At 37.9% G+C, this 17,901-nt stretch overlaps 1 protein-coding gene across 2 annotated transcripts in view; it reads left to right on the forward strand.

The window, feature by feature from the left end:
- Positions 1-17,023, forward strand: part of XPO4 (exportin 4) — an 82,119-nt gene extending 65,096 nt beyond the window's left edge. For both annotated transcript variants that reach the window (XM_032679739.1, XM_032679740.1), the window contains exons 18-23: positions 430-610; positions 2,142-2,260; positions 3,152-3,282; positions 4,081-4,198; positions 5,459-5,551; positions 8,790-17,023. In XM_032679739.1, coding sequence (XP_032535630.1) covers positions 430-610; positions 2,142-2,260; positions 3,152-3,282; positions 4,081-4,198; positions 5,459-5,551; positions 8,790-8,987 — 840 coding nt within the window. In that variant the 3' untranslated portion in view covers positions 8,988-17,023. The remainder of the gene's footprint in view (positions 1-429; positions 611-2,141; positions 2,261-3,151; positions 3,283-4,080; positions 4,199-5,458; positions 5,552-8,789) is intronic.
- The last annotated feature ends 878 nt before the right edge of the window (positions 17,024-17,901 follow it).

Genomic DNA, 17,901 nt, shown 5'->3' on the forward strand with positions numbered 1-17,901 from the left:
TTTGCTATTGCATCTAGAAGAGTTCCAACCTATTCCAAACTGGATATGCACAGTGTAGTGTGGCTCGACACTTCTATAGCTGAAGTGTGTCACCAAGGGATTTTGTTGGTAATCTAGTTTGTGAGAGTGGTGAGATGTGTCAGCCTGTCCTAAGCCACTCATCTGGTTTTTTTTTTTGTTAAGATTGAGAAATCGATAAAAGTAATGTTCTGCTGTTTCAATCAATAGCACATCAATATATGGCTGTAAGTGTTCTGACTGCTTACGGTGGCTGCTTCCTTGATGATTTTGTGTGCAATTGTTAGAAAAAGTGGTCATATATTGAAATTAAAATCTTGAAGAATTGTCTACCAAGTAATGCCATCTTAAAACAAAGTGTGTCACTTTTAGCATATGGAAGTTTTCTTACTATGTAACATTGTTTTATAGGCCAAAGCCATGAACTTGTATGAGGCCTGCCTAACTCTGCTCCAGGTGTATTCTAAGAATAATTTAGGTCGACAACGGATAGATGTTACAGCAGAAGAAGACCAGTACCAGGATCTCCTTCTTATTATGGAGCTTCTCACTAATCTTCTATCAAAAGAATTCATAGATTTCAGTGATACAGGTATTAAGGAACTGGTAATTGCTAAACCACAACTTGTGTTCTAAACTGAAAGAACCATTGTGGGAAATGTGTTCAATCCACGTAAAGTGAAAACTGAAGTTTAGGCTTGACTAGATCAGGATATGGAAATTACTATTTTAATGTGCCAGGAACAAAGGAAGGACTTTCCCTAGTATTCTGGCATCTGAAAATGTTATTGCTCTCATAAAATAAATAGGGCATGTATGAAACAGCTTGAAATCTGAATGTTGCAAGTCTGAACATGTAGTAGCAGCAGTTTTTATAACTAAAAGCCCATAGCGAAGTTGGAGTAGTAAATTAGTGCAAGAGGGCAGGTGGATTGTCTTCTTAGTATAGGATTCAACTTTTGTGAACTGTTGAGATCATTAAAATTCCATCATGTTTGAGGGTCTTCTGTTTCCTCTTTCACAGAAGGTGTTTTATGGTTTGTGGGTGTAATTAAGGGTGCCTTTTTGTATCGCAGCCTGTTACTTTTTTATGTGTATTTGCCACTTAAAATTGCAGTTCTCCTGAATATCATCTGCCAGTTCTAACTTAGCTGTTGTGCATCGCTTCTGAATAAGTGAAACCACATTTGCATAGTTCAGATCTCAACATGTCCTATACATCTTGTGCAGAAAAGAACATAGGCAGATTCAGTTTGATACCAGGCATGTTTTGATGTTGTTCATTGCTTTTCTGAGGTACATCTTAAAAGAGAGAACCTTGTACTCCAAAATTCAGTGCTATTTTGTTATTTTTTTTCACCCTGCATGCACAACACAAATACAGAACCAGATTTAGACTTTGTCCGTTGAATGGACAACCCAGCACTATGTAACGTATTCTCTTTGAGATCTGGATGTTACTTGTGTGGAAAACAGTGTAAAATACTTACCACAAAACTAAGCAATGTGAATAAAACCTAAATGTAATACCCAGAGATCAAATGTTTTGCAAGTTGTCTGCATACTGCTGCTGACTCAATGCAGGAAGGTCACTGCCAGCTGATGGGAAATGTAGGTCTTGCCTGTAACTGGAGAAAACTTGGCAACATCCAAACTACAGCATTTTCTGTATTAACTCTCCTATTGTTTTTCTCCTTCTGTTTATAAAAGATATTAAAACATATGTAAATATAACATATATACACACATATATTGTATAAAAATGCAGTAATACAAATTAATAATTTGTATTAACTATCTGTGTGAAGGCATGAAGCAGCTATCACTAGAAACAAATGCAATTTTCTGTGATGGGAGGGAGCCCTCAGAGTATCTGAAGCGTTCTAGTTTAGCATGCCATCTGGTTCAAGTGATTATGAAATGCTTAGTCCTAGTGAATAAATATAGTGATGTGACAGCCTCCACTCACTAAGTTTCTATTTTAATACAGTGCCTCATGTTTTTGTTCAGAGAGAGGGGAATAGTCCTATTTTTAAAAATGTCTTTACTATAAAGAAATAGGACTCTTCCTTCAATATGTTTAATCCTCCTTTTACACAAAATAGTTTTTGTCTTTTCTGTAGACGAAGTATTTAGAGGACACGAGCCTGGGCAAGCTACAAATAGATCTGTATCAGCAGCAGATGTTGTCTTATATGGGGTTAATCTAGTTCTGCCTCTAATGTCCCAAGATCTGCTGAAGGTAAGTATGTTTTTACACAGAGCTGCTAGAATATGAAAGCTTTATAGTAACGAGTTCCCAGAATTCATTTCTATATGCATTCTACCTCCATAAGTTGAGTTTTCTAGGCTTTATAAATGTAAATAACTGTTCCATAGTTCTAGATATTGTTTGAAAATGTTGTAAGCTGAGAAGATGTATATTTGAAGGTCCTAAACAAAACTTTTTTCTTCTAAAAGCGAGTGAGCAGATCCACAGCCAAACCTGAGATGTGGCTCACGGAATCCTTTTTATGATAGTGTCAGAAATGTGATGGGAAGCATAAACAGCGATATTAGTTAAAAGTAACTCTTTATTTTTACAGTACAAATGGCTTTCATATTGTCAACATCAGCAGCTTGTCAGTAGAACAGTAAACAATGGGACAACAGCATTTCATTGGGTTGCACTGTGTTAATATTTTACTTTGAATCAGGGGAAGACTTCTGTACATCTCAGTTGTCCCCTCTTTACATGCTTTCTCATCCAGTACGCTTGCTGAGCGAGAGGACTGTGTTCATTTTAGATGAAACAAGTCAAAGGATGTACCCTGAAAGCCCCTCTATTGTGCTCCAAATGCTCACAAGGGTTTTACCCCACAGAACTACATTTGTTAATGTCTGAAGTAAAACTCTTAGAATTTGTGTAGAGCACTCTCACCATCAACTGTTTAGCTTTAACAATCTTTTTTTATTGTACCGCAGTGTTTGCTAATAAAGTTGTAGCCATTCTAATGACTGAAGTTGCTTTCTAAAATTAATTGTCTTTTCTTCTTCGGTGCAGAGCATCAGTCCTGTCTCTTTGTACAGTTGAACACTATGCCAGAATAATTATATGATTAAATCTAAAAATACCATGTTTTTGTTTTGACAGTTTCCATCCCTGTGTAATCAATATTACAAATTAATCACTTTCATCTGTGAAATATTCCCTGAGAAAATTCCACAACTTCCAGAAGACCTCTTTAAGAGCCTAATGTACTCGCTGGAGTTAGGGATGTCATCGTATCCTTTATAGAATTTGGGAGTGTTTTAAAAAATCTAAGCTGCTATAAGCAACTATAAGACCATGTTAAAAAAATCTCATTTTTTATCTTTTTTTTCCTTTTCTATCAGTATCTATATCTATAATTGTATATTGATAACTGACTCTTACTCTGCTCTCTGGGGATTGACAGTTTCACTGTAGTGTCTGTTAGAGATTCTAGTATTAGCTGAATTGCCTCTGACTTGTGCTTGGGGGCAGCCTTTAAGTAGTTTAGCATGTAAGTTTTTTCTGGCAACCATTCCTGCCTGCTCCATTACTTCATTTCATAGTGTGTAACTTCATAAGCCTTCAGCTGGTATCTCAAAGCTATTCCTGAATTAGTTTCTCAGCTGGTAATGTAAAACATTGCTGCTGTTCTACTGGGCTGGCTCCAGAGCATTTCCTGTCAGGGTGCCAATGGGCTCTCCCTCTCATAATGGGAGTACCATTTTCTCTAATCTGTGGCACGTGTCAGAAACAGATGAGCTTGACCATAAGGGACTCTTTCTGAAAATGTTATGTCAGAGAGGGTTATGTTACCTTAGGGCCTGTAGCTAATAAAAGAAGGCAATGAAGTTGAATTCTTCTTCTCTCTCTTTTTCTAGTTGTTTGTTTGAGTTTCTTTTTATTTAGTTTTTTTTTATCAACAGCTTTATAGTGAAAAGAAACCTTGGAACATAAAAGCATTTAAAATATTTTCTATTTCTGTCACACTTGGGTAATTTTTTCACAATCTAATTGAAATCTGACTTTGATTCTTTAATGCCCATTATCAGAATGAGCTCAGAGGTTTGCCAGCTCTGTCTGGAGGCTGTAACACCATTAGCAGAACAGTGTGCAAAAGCACAAGAAACAGATTCAACTCTTTTTCTAGCAACAAGGCACTTTCTTAAGGTAAGGCATCTGTGTTTCCTTTTACTTTGGTTTTTTGAATCCAGAGGCCAGACAGTGATGAAATCCAGATTAATCAGGATCACACATATAGTAAGAAACAGCCTATTACCTAAAAAAAAAAAAAAGGCAGTTTAATAAGAAAGAGGGCATGAAGAACTGAAGATATTGGACTAGAGTACAAAGGAGGATGGAGACGTAAAGGGAAGCAATCCCTTAATGCCAATAAACAAAAGACGTGAGCCTCTCAGAATGCAATTTATATTTACCAATGCTCCACACGTGAGCTCTTGAACTGATTGACAATTTTAGCAGTTATGTCTACTCTGAAAAGAAAACTACCAGAATTGTGTGAACTGGAGACTGAGTAGAGCACCAAAACAAGACATGAAAAAGATAATAGTTGAGAACTAGAAAGAAAATGTTGACATTTATTCAGTTTATCTAATGAATTATGCATTTTCTTAATATCACATTTAGTACTTTCCTTTTAGGACCATCCAGTCGGACCGAATTTTGGAGTGACCTGGTAGCAATCAGGTTCCTACTAATTAGCAACAAAGTAATTGTGGAATTTGTGTGCTTGTCATCTGATTTTTGTATAGACTTGAGTTAAAACACATATTGTTCTTCGCTTAAGCAAGTCTTTTCTTATGAAACTGATATTGGAACTTCTGGGGATTGCTATTAAAAGGATGCATCAGCCAAGCTGAGAGAATGGGAAATTCTTGAATAATTTTGTCTTTATGTATCTTCTAAGTTAACATAGCTTCGTGCCTTATTTCTAAATTTCCACTTAAAATTATAATACTGCTTTTAATAATCTGTCCCCTCTTTGACTTTCTATGAGTCTCCAAAACTTGAGGAAAAAGTTCCATGTTTTATTCTGGAAGAGCAGTGGCTTTTTTCATTATTTCTCTGGCATATCTGCAGCTTTTGGAGAAAAATACAAGAGGTGCCATTTCTCTCTGAAGAACAGTTGATATAAATCAACAAAAGGTTTCAGTGCTTTAAGATATGGATGTAAGGTGTTAAGCCAAGACTTAACTTCTAAAAGAACTTGGCTTCCAAATTACTGGTACCTCAATTTAAAAAAAAAAAAAAAAAAGGGGAGGGGGCAACAAAGCAAACAGCAACCTTGGATGCTTGTAAGTACATGTTCATTATTATTACCAGAAGTGAAGATGACTTTCAGCAGCATATGTTGATAAAGTAGAAAGTTAAGTTTACACTTCTGTAACTACTTTTGTTTTGTGATTTCAGATGGTTTTTGATATGCTGGTACTTCAGAAGCACAATACAGAAATGACAACTGCAGCAGGTGAAGCATTCTACACATTAGTGTGTTTGCATCAGGTATGGCATTTAGACACACCCTGAAAAGAAGTAATTTGTTAAAGGAGAGTAGTTAATTACTGTATGCCTGGTAAATCATAGAATCAGTTGGGTTGGAAGGGGGAACCCTCAGGTCTGTAGTCCAACTTCTGGCTCAAAGTGGAGTTAACGTTTAATTCAGATCAAGTTGCTCAGGACTTTCTCCAGCCGTGTTTTGAAAACCTCCAAGATGGATATTTCAAAGCCATTTTAAGTGGCCCGTTAATCAAGTGCCTGATTAGCCATATAATTTGCTTTTAGCACCTACCAGACAGACTTGTTGACCCACCACTGGATTCATTCCAGTTCATCAATATCCTTAAGGAGCCCAAAACTAGACACAGTATTCCACACCTAATCTAACAAGTGCAGTGTAAAGACAAACAGTAAATACAGCCCAGTATGCAGACAGTGTTCACTGCTGACAGGACACACAGCTGACTTGCTTAGCCTGCTGTCCCCAGGGCCTTCAGGCCCTTCTTTCAGCAGAACTGCTCCCCAGCCTGTCAGTTCCCGTCGGTATTGTTGCAGGCAGTTAGTCTGTTTCAGCTGCAGGACTTGCATGTGTCCTTGTTGAGTTTTATGAGTTTCCCGTCAGCTCAGTCCTCCAGCCTGAGTAGGTGGCACTGAATGTCAGTCCTGCCCTTGAACGCACTGTCTGCATTCTCCAGCTGGATTTCATCTCAGACTTGAGGAGGGTGAATTTCCTCTCCTCATCCAGGTCACTGACTAAAACACTTAAAGGGACAAGGTCCAGATGAGAGCTCTGAGTGCTACTTGTAACCATCTTTCCGGTGGAATATGAGCCATTAACCTCAAGCCTTTATAGGCTGATGATAGAGGTGTGTTTTCACCCATGTAGTAGCCCACCCATTTCAACAAGAAAATCCCATCTTAGTTACAAGGATGTTGTGTGTGACTGCTAAAGACTTGCTAACATCAGGCATCCACTGCTCTTTGCTTATCCACAGATGTAGTCATTTTGTCACAGAAGACACTTGGGTAAAGCATGATTTATCACTGGTAAATCCACACTGACTGTTCTCAATCCTCTTCTCTTTCACATGCCCAGAGACAGCTTCCAGGAGTACTTCATAATTTTCTCAGTCATTCTAAGATGATAGAGAGCAGCCTTGTAATGATGTGAGCCAGCTTTCTGAACTCTTGGATAGATTCTCTCAGGTCTCATGAGCTTGTATGCATCAAGATTTCTCAAGAGATTACTGGGTTGATCCTCTTTACTATGGATAGTTCCTCTCTTCCTTGAACCCTGTCTCTAGTCACAAAGGTCTGGAAAAACCTGTCAGTGAAGACCAAGGCAAATAAAGCATTGATTCGTTCAGCCTTACCTTTTGTCTACTATCATTAAACCAGCTGTTCCCATTCAGCAGCAGAACCCACATTTTCTGTATTCCTTCTTTTACTGTTAAAGTACTGGTAAAAGCTGTTTTGTCGTCTTTGGTGTCCCTTGCTAAATTCAGCTTTAGATGAACTTCATTTTTCTGTCATTGTTCCTATCCAGACAATGTTTCTACTTTCTCCTTTGTAGCTGTCCCTGCTTCTATTTCCTGCATGTATTGTCCTTGCACTGCAGTTCAGTCATGAATTCCCTGCTTAGCTGAGTCGGTATCCTTACATGTTTATATTGCTTTCCTCAGTATCTGGACAGGCCATTCTTGTGCTTGGAAGAGGTTGTCCTTAAAGACCTATCAGCTCTCCTGAGCTTTTTGTTTCCAGAGCTCACTCCCACAGGATACCACCCACCAGTCTCTTGAATAAGGTGAAATCTGCTCTCATGATGTCTAGATTCTGTACTTGGCTGGTAGCCTATCTGGTATTTGAGCAAATGTCAGAGAGATAATCTCTTTTAAGTGTGATCCGGAAACTTCCTCAAGTTGCTTGAAGGTGACTCAGTCCACTAAAAGCCACTGGGGATTTGTAGCAAGATCCCACCATGATGTCATCTTTGTCACCTCTCCTCTGATCATCATCCATAAGCACCCAACTAGATTGTTGCCCTGTCTGTTGAAGAGCATCCTTAATTTGAGCTGTCCTTTCACAGAGTTGGCAAGCTTCTGTTGTCTTCTTCTGTAAAGAGCCTCCGTCTGTCCCTTCGAACACTCCAGTCATGCCACCTGTCCCACCACATCTCAGTGCCTGCAGTGATGTTGCAGCTCTGTACCTGCACTTGGAGCTCTAGCTCCGTCTGTTTCCAAAGCTGAATGTATTGCTACATAGACATTTGAGACTGGCCACCTTTTATCCTGTTTAATACTTCCCAATGAGCAGCATTAAACCCATCACACTTCTTTGTGTTCTTAATACTCTTGGTCTCTGTCTTCTCACTTATCTGCAAGCTGTTACCACCATCCCCCAACATACCCTTTAAAGCCCTTCCTGCCAGGTTGGCAAGCCTTTGGCAAAGATGTTCCTAAGTCGCTTTGTCCTAGGGATCCTCTCTCTTGCTAGCAACCTTATCCCTCAAAGAGGGACTCGTGATCATGTAAGACAAAAAGATCCTGTGATATCACCCACAGGTGGCAAATTCATGTTGTGTCTACCTCCACCCAACCCCTCACTGACAGAATTGAAAGGAACGCCATTCTGGCTCCTGTGTCATTCACCCATGCTCCCAGATCTCAGTCACTTTGGAATAGCTCCAGTTTTGTGTGCCCCTTGGCAGTGTCCTTCTAGTCATGTTTGACATGTTCCTTTGTCTTCTGTTTCTGTCCAAGTCAGTATGAAAGTAAGTAGGAAGCTCTTAGAAAGCAATCTAAGCTCTCTGTCCCAGAGAGGGGACCCTGGAAAATGGAGAACCTGTGGGAGGAGATGGTTGGTATGGCACACCAAACACAAGACAGGCATGAAAAAAGAGCAGTCCAGTTTGCAGGAATAAACCTATGCTAAGAAAGAGCCAGAAGGCCCTTTGAGTGTGTGCCTGAAATTGTCGTCTTACTCTGCACTGCAAAGCACTGTACCTAGCTTTGAATTCTTCTTTAAGCCTTACAAAAATACCCATCCTGGATGAAGGACTTTATCTGGTTTGGAGGTAGGTGAAAGACTCTGGGGTCCATAGTTGCTGCTGGTACAGTGGTCAGTGAAACTGGCTAACAGGTGGAGAAGTATTGATAGTTTTCTGTCACAACTTTTGTTCTGGATCTTGTCCTGATGAGAGAAGTTGTATGTACTGTATCTTTTTTTTTTTATGTTTATTTAACAGGCTGAATATTCAGAGCTAGTTGAAACATTGCTATCAACTCAGCAAGATCCAGTAATTTACCAGCGGTTAGCAGATGCCTTCAACAAACTTACTGCAAGCAGCACTCCTCCTACACTGGACCGTAAGCAGAAGATGGCCTTCTTAAAGAGTTTAGAAGAATTTATGGCAAATGTTGGTGGACTTCTCTGTGTAAAATAAACAACAAAACTCTATGCCTAATTTAGACCCTTTCTGCGAAATGCACTGAGAAATGCTGAATGCTGACTAAATCTTGTACCTGTCTCTGGGTTCTTTGCAGCCATCTCAGATTCTAGAGAGCCTGGAAGTTTGAACATAACACAGTGGAATAGGAGAGGTCAACTTTGAATCAGCTTCTGCTATTATGTGTTAGCTACAATCTGTCATACTTATGTGTGGGAGAGAATGAACAGAAAATTTGAATTTAATTTTTTTCCATATATGTGCAAACAGATATGGGCACAAGGAAAAATAAATGCAGTGCCTTTCCCCCTGCACTGGTTTAAAATATGAGTGGTCATATAAACATACAGATTTCTTTTCTACCCAAAATCATGTTAAGAGTGTGATGTAGATACATGTAAAGCTCTAAACAGTTTAGCTGATTTTAAGCTTTATTTTTCTTCTCTTTGAGTTTGTGTTCCAATGGGGAAGAAAAACCAAATGGCATTTTAACTTGCGTTCAGTTCTGTTTTTCTACATCAACCCAACATTGCATGTTTAATGCAATGCATGTTTTTACATTATGTTCTGCTACCTAAAGTTCAAAGAAAAAAAGGTGTATATTTTTGTTCCACTAAAATGAACTTTAGGAACTGTAGCCATTTCATTGCCTTAATTTAAAAGAAGAAAAAAGCTCATATACTTTAGGTAAGAAATATAAGGCAAGATTTGACTCTTCAGAGTTGGTTTGGGATGTTGGCACTGAGCTGCTGTGTACGTGTTGCAGCCTTTCATGATGATGTGTCATTTTGGAATGAGTGTCTAATGCAAGGTTCGTGTGTAATTTTACTTTCAGTATCTGTTTTGATTCTTAAGGGGTTGCACGACACTGCAATGTATTTCTACACTGAACTGTTTGCTTAAGCAATAACAACCCAAAAGGCGTGAATTACCGGCAAACTTTGTAAAGTTGGGGCATTAGCTAAAACAATTATGCTAGCACAGGGGCATCAGACCCTTTTACTCAAGGTTTATGTTTGTTTGACTCCAGCAGGGAAAGGTAATTGGGGATGTCTACTGGTGTGGGAGATTTCAGTTTTGCTGAATCTAGCTCCACTTCTGCAGAGCCCTCCCAGCTGCTCTGCTCTTGCTTGGTTTTTTATATCAGCACTTTAGCTATTAGAGTAGCAGAATATAGTGCCCTGAGTATAGGGAACCAACAAGGCAGAGCTGCACATGAATATGAAAGCAAGGCCTGCTTTTCTCCTGTCATGAGCCAGAGAAAACTGAAGCAAACACAAATGCTGCATGTCGAGTAAAATTATTTTTGTGGAAATACATGGAGGAAGAAGTGGGCCCTTCTGTTTAAGATCTCTGCTAGATTATGCTGTTGAATATTTCCTATGTGTTTTTTAAATTTATATAAAATGTATGGTATACATCTTTATATGGCAATGTATAACTTCATGTTTGCAATTCTATGGCATTCTTCAGCTATTCATCTCAAAATTAGTCACAATAGCCAGAATTTTTAAAAGACACAAATCTCTAATACTGTGCTATAAGTGATCTAAGGCTTTTTTTTTTTCAAGTTAAATTCATATGTGTCTCAAGCATGGATCCACAAGGCCAAAAATGCCATCTCTTTATTATACTTTTCTCTTTTAATTGATGTGAAAACTAAGCAAGGGCAGATTTACACATTACAAAGTGACCATAAAACTTGTTAGATAATAATGTACCTTCGCAGCGAGTATTTTATTTCTAAGATATTTGCATAGTATTTTAGAACAGGAGTATTGCTCTCAATTTTTTCTTGAAACTCTAATGCATTTCTTTAAAGTCTCGACTGTGCGCTTGCACAAAAGATAATGATCTTGGCAGATCCTTCTGTTTCAAACTGTTGTGCTGGCTGATTTTTTTTTTTTTTTTTTTTTTTTTTAGTTGTCTGGGATTTGCTATGTTTTTGAAACTGCTTCTGGAGTTTTTCTGAGTTTGTACATTGGATGGGGCAGTGGTTCTGAAACCTCATTTTTTCCAGATGAAGGGCACTGAAGCCTGGGAGCATAAGCAGCAGTAGGAGCTGCTAGTTTGTTATGATGTGCTCGATGTCAAATACCTTGACCAAAGTCTTCAAAGACATCATAGCAAATACTTCCAATTTGTTTGGATCTGACTGAATAACTGATTTCACTAATTTCTTTTATACCTAGCTCTGTCACTATTGTTTTATAAATCTTAAAGCTGACTCGCTATTTAAAAATATTTATTAACTTAAAAATCTTGAAATCCTCTTGCATATTGTGATTGAAGAATTGGAGCACAAATTGAGTTCATATTCAGGACAAAGTAATGTGCATACCCATTATTTTTCTAATGAGGCCCATTGTGTTGTAACAATCAGAAACACATAGCATCTTCTGAGTATCAAGTCTTGCTTAAGTATGAATACCTACTTTTCAAAGACTAGTTTTGCAGGTTATTTAAGAATTTCCTTTTCCCTTCATTTAAAAATAATATTTTTTGTTAAAGGGAAGCTGTCCTAGTAAGGGTTTGGGGTGTTTTTGTAATTTTCCTGCTTAAATGTTATACTTCCCTGATTCGTAATTTTTCTTACATTCTCATATATTCCAGCTGGGATCTTTCCATGCCATTTTGTGTTTCTTTTAGAGCACATTCTAAGATGTCTCTGCTCAGTGACATCAGTGAAATTGGGAATAAGTTTTATTCATTCATACTCCTGCTGGCTTGGTAGCTGCTTCTATCTGAACTATTTGGCTTCTATATCCCTACTAAAAGAAAAAGAAAAAAAAAAGAAGTCCTTCAGTGATCTTCTACACATCCAATTGCTATAAATCGGGATGTCGAAGTTCACTGAGGTCCACAGGAAAGACTCATAGACCATTTTTAATGAACACTGAGAGCTGGCTCCATATGTGTTCTGAAAGTTTTACAGCATCACTGCATTGATTTTCCATTCACTGTGCAAAGTGAATAATGGTTCTAAAAATGCACCTGTTTCTTGAAGGAAGAAAAGGTAACTCAAACCGAATTATAAATGCTGCATGATATAATTGTAACTAATATATTTATCTGGACTTCTCTAGCTAAAACAGATTATTGATCCAGTGTTTTCATTCTGAGAGCTAAAAATCAAGTAGCTTTCCCATTTTGCTATCTCCTTCCCATTGTAATAGTTCTAGTGCTGGCATAATAATTTTCTGTTGTTCAGCATAGCATTTTTGATGTTGACAAGCATGGACCATCGAGTTCAATCATAAAATTCAAGACCTAGAAAGCACAGATGCGTATGGACAGGCAGAAGTGGACTGCTACTTGCACATGAAAACTCCACTTTCACATGCATTTATGCCTTAATTAGCTTCACTGAATCACTGCCAGAATCTGCTACTTTTTGCCCAGAGGTTTGTGTTTCACTGTTTAGTGGTAAAGAGCTCACCTTTCTTCTCAGGAACAAGAAACTTGTTTTCTCAGCATGTCCAAATCCTACTGGTTGAAAGAGAGGGGTTTGAACTAGAGTCATCTCTTTCATAGTGCATAGTGCTCACTTAAGACCCAGTGTTTATCTAGGCAAATCCCTTTATGTCTAGGCCGTGTAGTTCTAGAAAATAAGCTTGCTCAGAGCAGTCAGTTGTCCATTTAAAATATAAAATTCTTTAAAAGGGAAAGCAAATTCTAATTTGTGGTCTGTAAAACTATTAAAAGTGCGAACTGCAGCATTTCTCTTGTAAAACACTTCAAGTAACTTCAGTTTTGGTTGAGTAATTACATAAGAAAGAGTGTTTGTTTTTTTTTTAATGGAAGTAGCTTGATGAATATAAGCGCAGGAGTAGGAGCCAGGCTCCTCTAATTTTCTAATAAGTTTTTCCGCTGGATCCTCTGTGGCCATTGGCAAGTAGCTAGAACTGTGTTGTTGAAATAGCATTAACATCTGCCTACCTCACAGGGATGTTGTGAGGATTAGTTTATACCTATAAAATCCTTTGAGGATCTGAGATGCTATGTAAATATTATATACTTTAGTTTTGTGAGGTGTAAGATTTACTGTAATGAGAACAGATTTTCATAGTGATAAAGCCCAGGAGAGGCAGCAGTGGTGCAGTATTCCCCAGGACTGATCTACTGCAGTACAGGAATGCTTGCTGTAAATTGTCATTATTTCAATTACAGCTGATTGAAATAGTGGCTTCTTCTTAAATAAGGTGAGATTCCCCACCAGTGTGCCTCAGTTCTGGTCTACACAGGGAGAGGACAGTTGTTGATTTATTCAGGCTTTGGTGCCTCTACTTGTGACAAGTGCTGCTTGTGGTAGGGTTTTTTGTTTGGTTTGGTCTTGGGTTTTTTATACTTTTCTGCAAGGAACAAACACCACTCATTTCTACCATGTCTGTTCCAGTCTCTCAGTATAACCAAAGCCTAATGATAACAACTAAATTTAAGGAGCCATCTCTGCCCCCCCTCCCCTCCTCTCACCCCGTAAATTTGCATTTAATATGAGTAGATTATGCCCTTTTTACAGCAAATTAGATTAATGCTTTCTGGCACTGATCATGAAGCAAATCATGAAGTGTGTTTTGCTCTAGGGCCTTAAGCTCTCAGCTCTCTTATAAAACACTTTTTTCAGTATGAGATTTCTTGGGGCCCTAGGAACTGAGATATCCCTGGCTTTCCCTTTTCCTCAGTGGATTGAAATTGATTCTGTTTTTTCATTTCTTTCCTTTCCCTATCCTGCTTTTCCTGTCCTTCTGAGCCATTCTGAAGTGGATTTGGATGACCATTCCAACCTCAATAGAAAGATACTACCCATATGATTTTCCAATCTATTACAGCTTGATACTTGAAATTGATAAAAACCTTTCTAGTAGCATTCCCCAGCATGTGTCAATCTCCCACTGAACCATTTTAGAATTTATAATTATGAAAAAAAATATTATCCTCTTTTATTTGTTCCCTTTGTGCAAAATAAGGAACCTCCATGCAGTGAACATGCAGTTTTAAGGCAATAAATGCTAGTACTGCTGTTGGTCAAGTGTGTAAATATTTTGAATGTATCATTCAGTACTGTGTTGAGTTTATATATTAAAAACACAGGGATTGAAGTGCTAGTTGATTTCAAGTATTGTTTTACCTGTACAGTTGAAGATATGAAGTTGCATAGAAGTATTTCACAATTTATTGCAATAAGACTTGGGAAATGGCTGTGTAATCAAGCCTTATCACAACTGATTTTTCAATTTTAAAATGATCACTTTGTGTATTTTTAAGATCCATAAGCAGGAGAAGGATCAAATTGTTTTCCACTAAAGACTTTTATTATTTTGTTTTGGCCATGTGTGATTTGTGTGTATTCTTGTTTAATATTTTTCTAAAATCTCATCTGTGTTGAATCCCTGAAATAGAAGTTCTTATAACCTCTTTATGGTAGAAACAAAAATCGGAACATTATGAAACCTTGGGCTACACATTTTGCTCTTTGACTACAGTGAATGCACAGTAATTAGGTTAAAAGTTGATGGGGTAACTTTAATCTGCATCGGCACTTAAGGCATGAGTTTGTCCATCAACAGAAAAAATGTGTGATTAGGGGTACAACAGGAGTATCTCACACTGGACTGCAATTACCAGAAATGGCCGTGAATAAATATATAATCAAATTCATCTTCCCCATCTTCCAAAAAAGTTTTTAACAGTGACCTTTCAGGTCACTATTATTGGTGGTATTTGTCTACCCAGAAGGAATGATTTCTGGGTCTTTAATTTTGTGCGTGTATTTCATCTAAACTGCTTCTGATGATATCTGGCATGGAAATGTTCTCCATATAAGGGACATCAACAGTATGTTACTTCATGGATATCAGAAAAGTTCAGTTACGGGCAGCAGTTCCTAATGTGCTATAAACTACAGTTATTTTCTATTGCTCCCTTCTTACTTCCATGCACCCACATCTTTAAAAAAAAAAAAAGCTTCACAAATCCTGAAAGTAAAACTATGCGACAGGTATGGTGGTGACAGCTTGCTATATATCTTGGCTGTATGTAGCACTAGAATTTTACTGGTTTCAGAAGTAAAATTACTGCAGTTATATATTTATATTGGCATGGTTTAGTTTAGTGAACATTTTGGTGAAGGATGGCAACATTTAAGGTAATTTTGAGGAAATTCCTGAAAGCAGCTGGTAAGACTAACAGCAGCATAACTAAGCAGCCTTTCATGTAGAAAATGGAACTATTCTGATTTACCTTAAATACAAGGTCTGGAATAAACTTGAATGATTTGGGTACAAAGCCTTCATTCAGACTTGTCTGTCTAAGTGTACAAAACTCCATCAATTTTGCCTTTATGAAACTTAAATTTGCTTCAGTTGTGAGTGGTGGAGTTGTGGTGGGTTTTTTCCTTCAGTGATTTGCCATGTCTTACAAGCAGAAATGTAGGAAAGCTCAACCTTCCAAGTGGAATTTGTCTGACCCGTCAGCTGAGGAGGAGGTCATACATGAACTGGAAGAGGGAAGGAGGAGGAGAAGAAATTAAAAACTTTGCAACGTTATCTGGAGAAAGAAAAATAAATCAAGCTACTCTACAAGAAGAAAAAGAAATTGATAATACAAGTGTTATCCCATAACTTTGTAACCCATAACATCTTGATAGGATTAATAAAAGCCTGCCGTTCCATCAACACGGCTGGGGAAAAGAGAAAGTGCTATTTTGGAATTTTGTGAAATGAAATGCAATATTATCAGTGTAAGTTGTGTTAATTAAATAATACATACTTCTTTATTTTGGAAGACATTCCAGACAAATCTACATCTCCAAAGAGAACGCTGAAGTTACCCACTGTGACTGATATGTAATTCATTACTAGTTTTTCTCTTTACTATATTTGAATCCTATGGAACAGCTGTTTTCACCTTAACATCTATTAGATGGTATCACATTTGATTTTTCTGACATGCTGGTGCCTTTGCAAGTGAGAGTAGAGCAAAGCTGTGAGTGTCATGTACTTCCCTTTTTCTTTCCTTCTGTGTCTGGCCTACTGTTCATGGTTGTAAAGACATGTATGTTTGATTTGCTTTAACTTATTGTTTTGGATGCTGCAGTTTAGATTTGTGGCATATTCAAACTGCTTCCAGTTGCTGTGTTTGGTGTTTACTGAATGAAAGTCATTGCTAGACTCCAACACAAGTATTGATGTGAAAGCCTCACTCGTAACTCAGTTTAACAAGTTGTCAGCACATTTGCTTTATTTTGGAACTGCACCGGTACTATTAATGGTCTTTCGTTCATTCAAATGATTGTTGTAACTCATAAAAAAAACCCCTGAGGCCCAAACCCCACCACCACACTGTGGAGTCTTTAGGAAGATCACTGATGTCCTCACACAAGGTCAACACTACTTTGGGGAAGGCTTATATTCTTCTGCCACTTTTAGGAAAGACTGTTCTTCTGAAGTACTTTTTGCCTGCTTTTAGGCTGTTATGCACTTTCACGATTTCTTAACAAACTACTGTTAAAATGTACTGTACCATGGATTTTGATAAGCGCACATGTATTTAAACAATTCACTCGGCCTCAGGAAAGCTGGAAAAATCGGATACCTGTTTTGTATCTTGATTAAAATGTTTTGCATTTGTAAATGCATCCCTTTAGATGGCCAGATAATATCTAGATCCTGTGAGTGTAACTATTTAAGATACCAGTATAGTCTGTAAAATGAGGACTGTAATTTTGCTTTAGGGACAGAGAAAAGGGTGTCCTCTTATTTTTCTTAGAGATATATATAGTCTGAATTGAAGTTTCAAAAGCAAAAAGCAGTAATAAAACCCCATTTAGTGTTCAGGAAAAAAAAATGTTTTCTTTCTCAACACTATCTGATTTCTATTTTCTTTCTTCTCCTTAAAAAGCGTGTATGAAATAAGTGCAGAGGTATGTGCAGGAAAAACTGTAAAATCTGCTGCTGTACATGTTTGCTACTTGACTGCATTTTCTGTTCCACTTTAATTTTACTGGTTTTGCTAAATATATTTTATATATTTTCCTTCCTGCTTCTTGTGATGGCAGAGTGATTACATCTTTTGGGGGAAAAATCAAAAACAACCATAAGAAGGCTTTGGGGCCAGAAAATTCCATAACGGTTGTATGTTACTGTATATCTCAGGACATTTTTTGAGACAACTGCATAAATCAGGAGCAATGGTAAAATCGATGGGGATACGAAAATGTACAAAGGTATAGATGTTGGTTTGGGGGTTCTTTTAAACATTTCTAAAATCCATTTAAAATGTCAGTACTAGATGCTAAAGAGTGACTTAAGCAGAGCATTTTTCAATCTGAAGATTTAGCCCTCTTTGTGGCCCCTGAATTACTTCCAAGGGATCCACAAAGCCAGGCAAAATAGAAGTCACAGGGATCATGTATCACTGTCACGTTTCTAAGACTTGCATCCCCATAAAGAGTTGCGAGTCCGTAAACTGTTTGAGGATGAAAACTCACGACTGTACTTGAATTCCTGTAGCGACTGCAAGCTTTTAAGAGGCTGACTAACAGTCTGTCCTCCCGTGTGCCCCAAGGTCTCAGGAAGCTGTGATACACGTGGCCTGTACAGCTACCCCATGGGGCTCCAATGCACCTTTGATTCTGCATTTGTAGGAGAACAGCTCAGTGTTGAAGGAAAAAGCACAGCAAGCTTCGCTTACAAAGGTGAGCTGTTGCAGGTTGTTCTGCAAGTAGAATGTTTCCACTTCTGTTATTTTCCATCATCCGTGTTCTGTTGACATTAACTAGAAGTAATCCTTTTATGGTTGTAAAGCATTGCATGCTTGGCTGCCTTCCAAATCAACATGCAATTGGTTTGCCAGCCCTAAAACTGTTGAGATTTTGGGGGGGAAAAAGCTAATAATTATTTCAGGCTTAATG

Source organism: Chiroxiphia lanceolata, chromosome 2 (genome assembly GCF_009829145.1).
Source record: "Chiroxiphia lanceolata isolate bChiLan1 chromosome 2, bChiLan1.pri, whole genome shotgun sequence".
Lineage (NCBI taxonomy): Eukaryota > Metazoa > Chordata > Aves > Passeriformes > Pipridae > Chiroxiphia > Chiroxiphia lanceolata.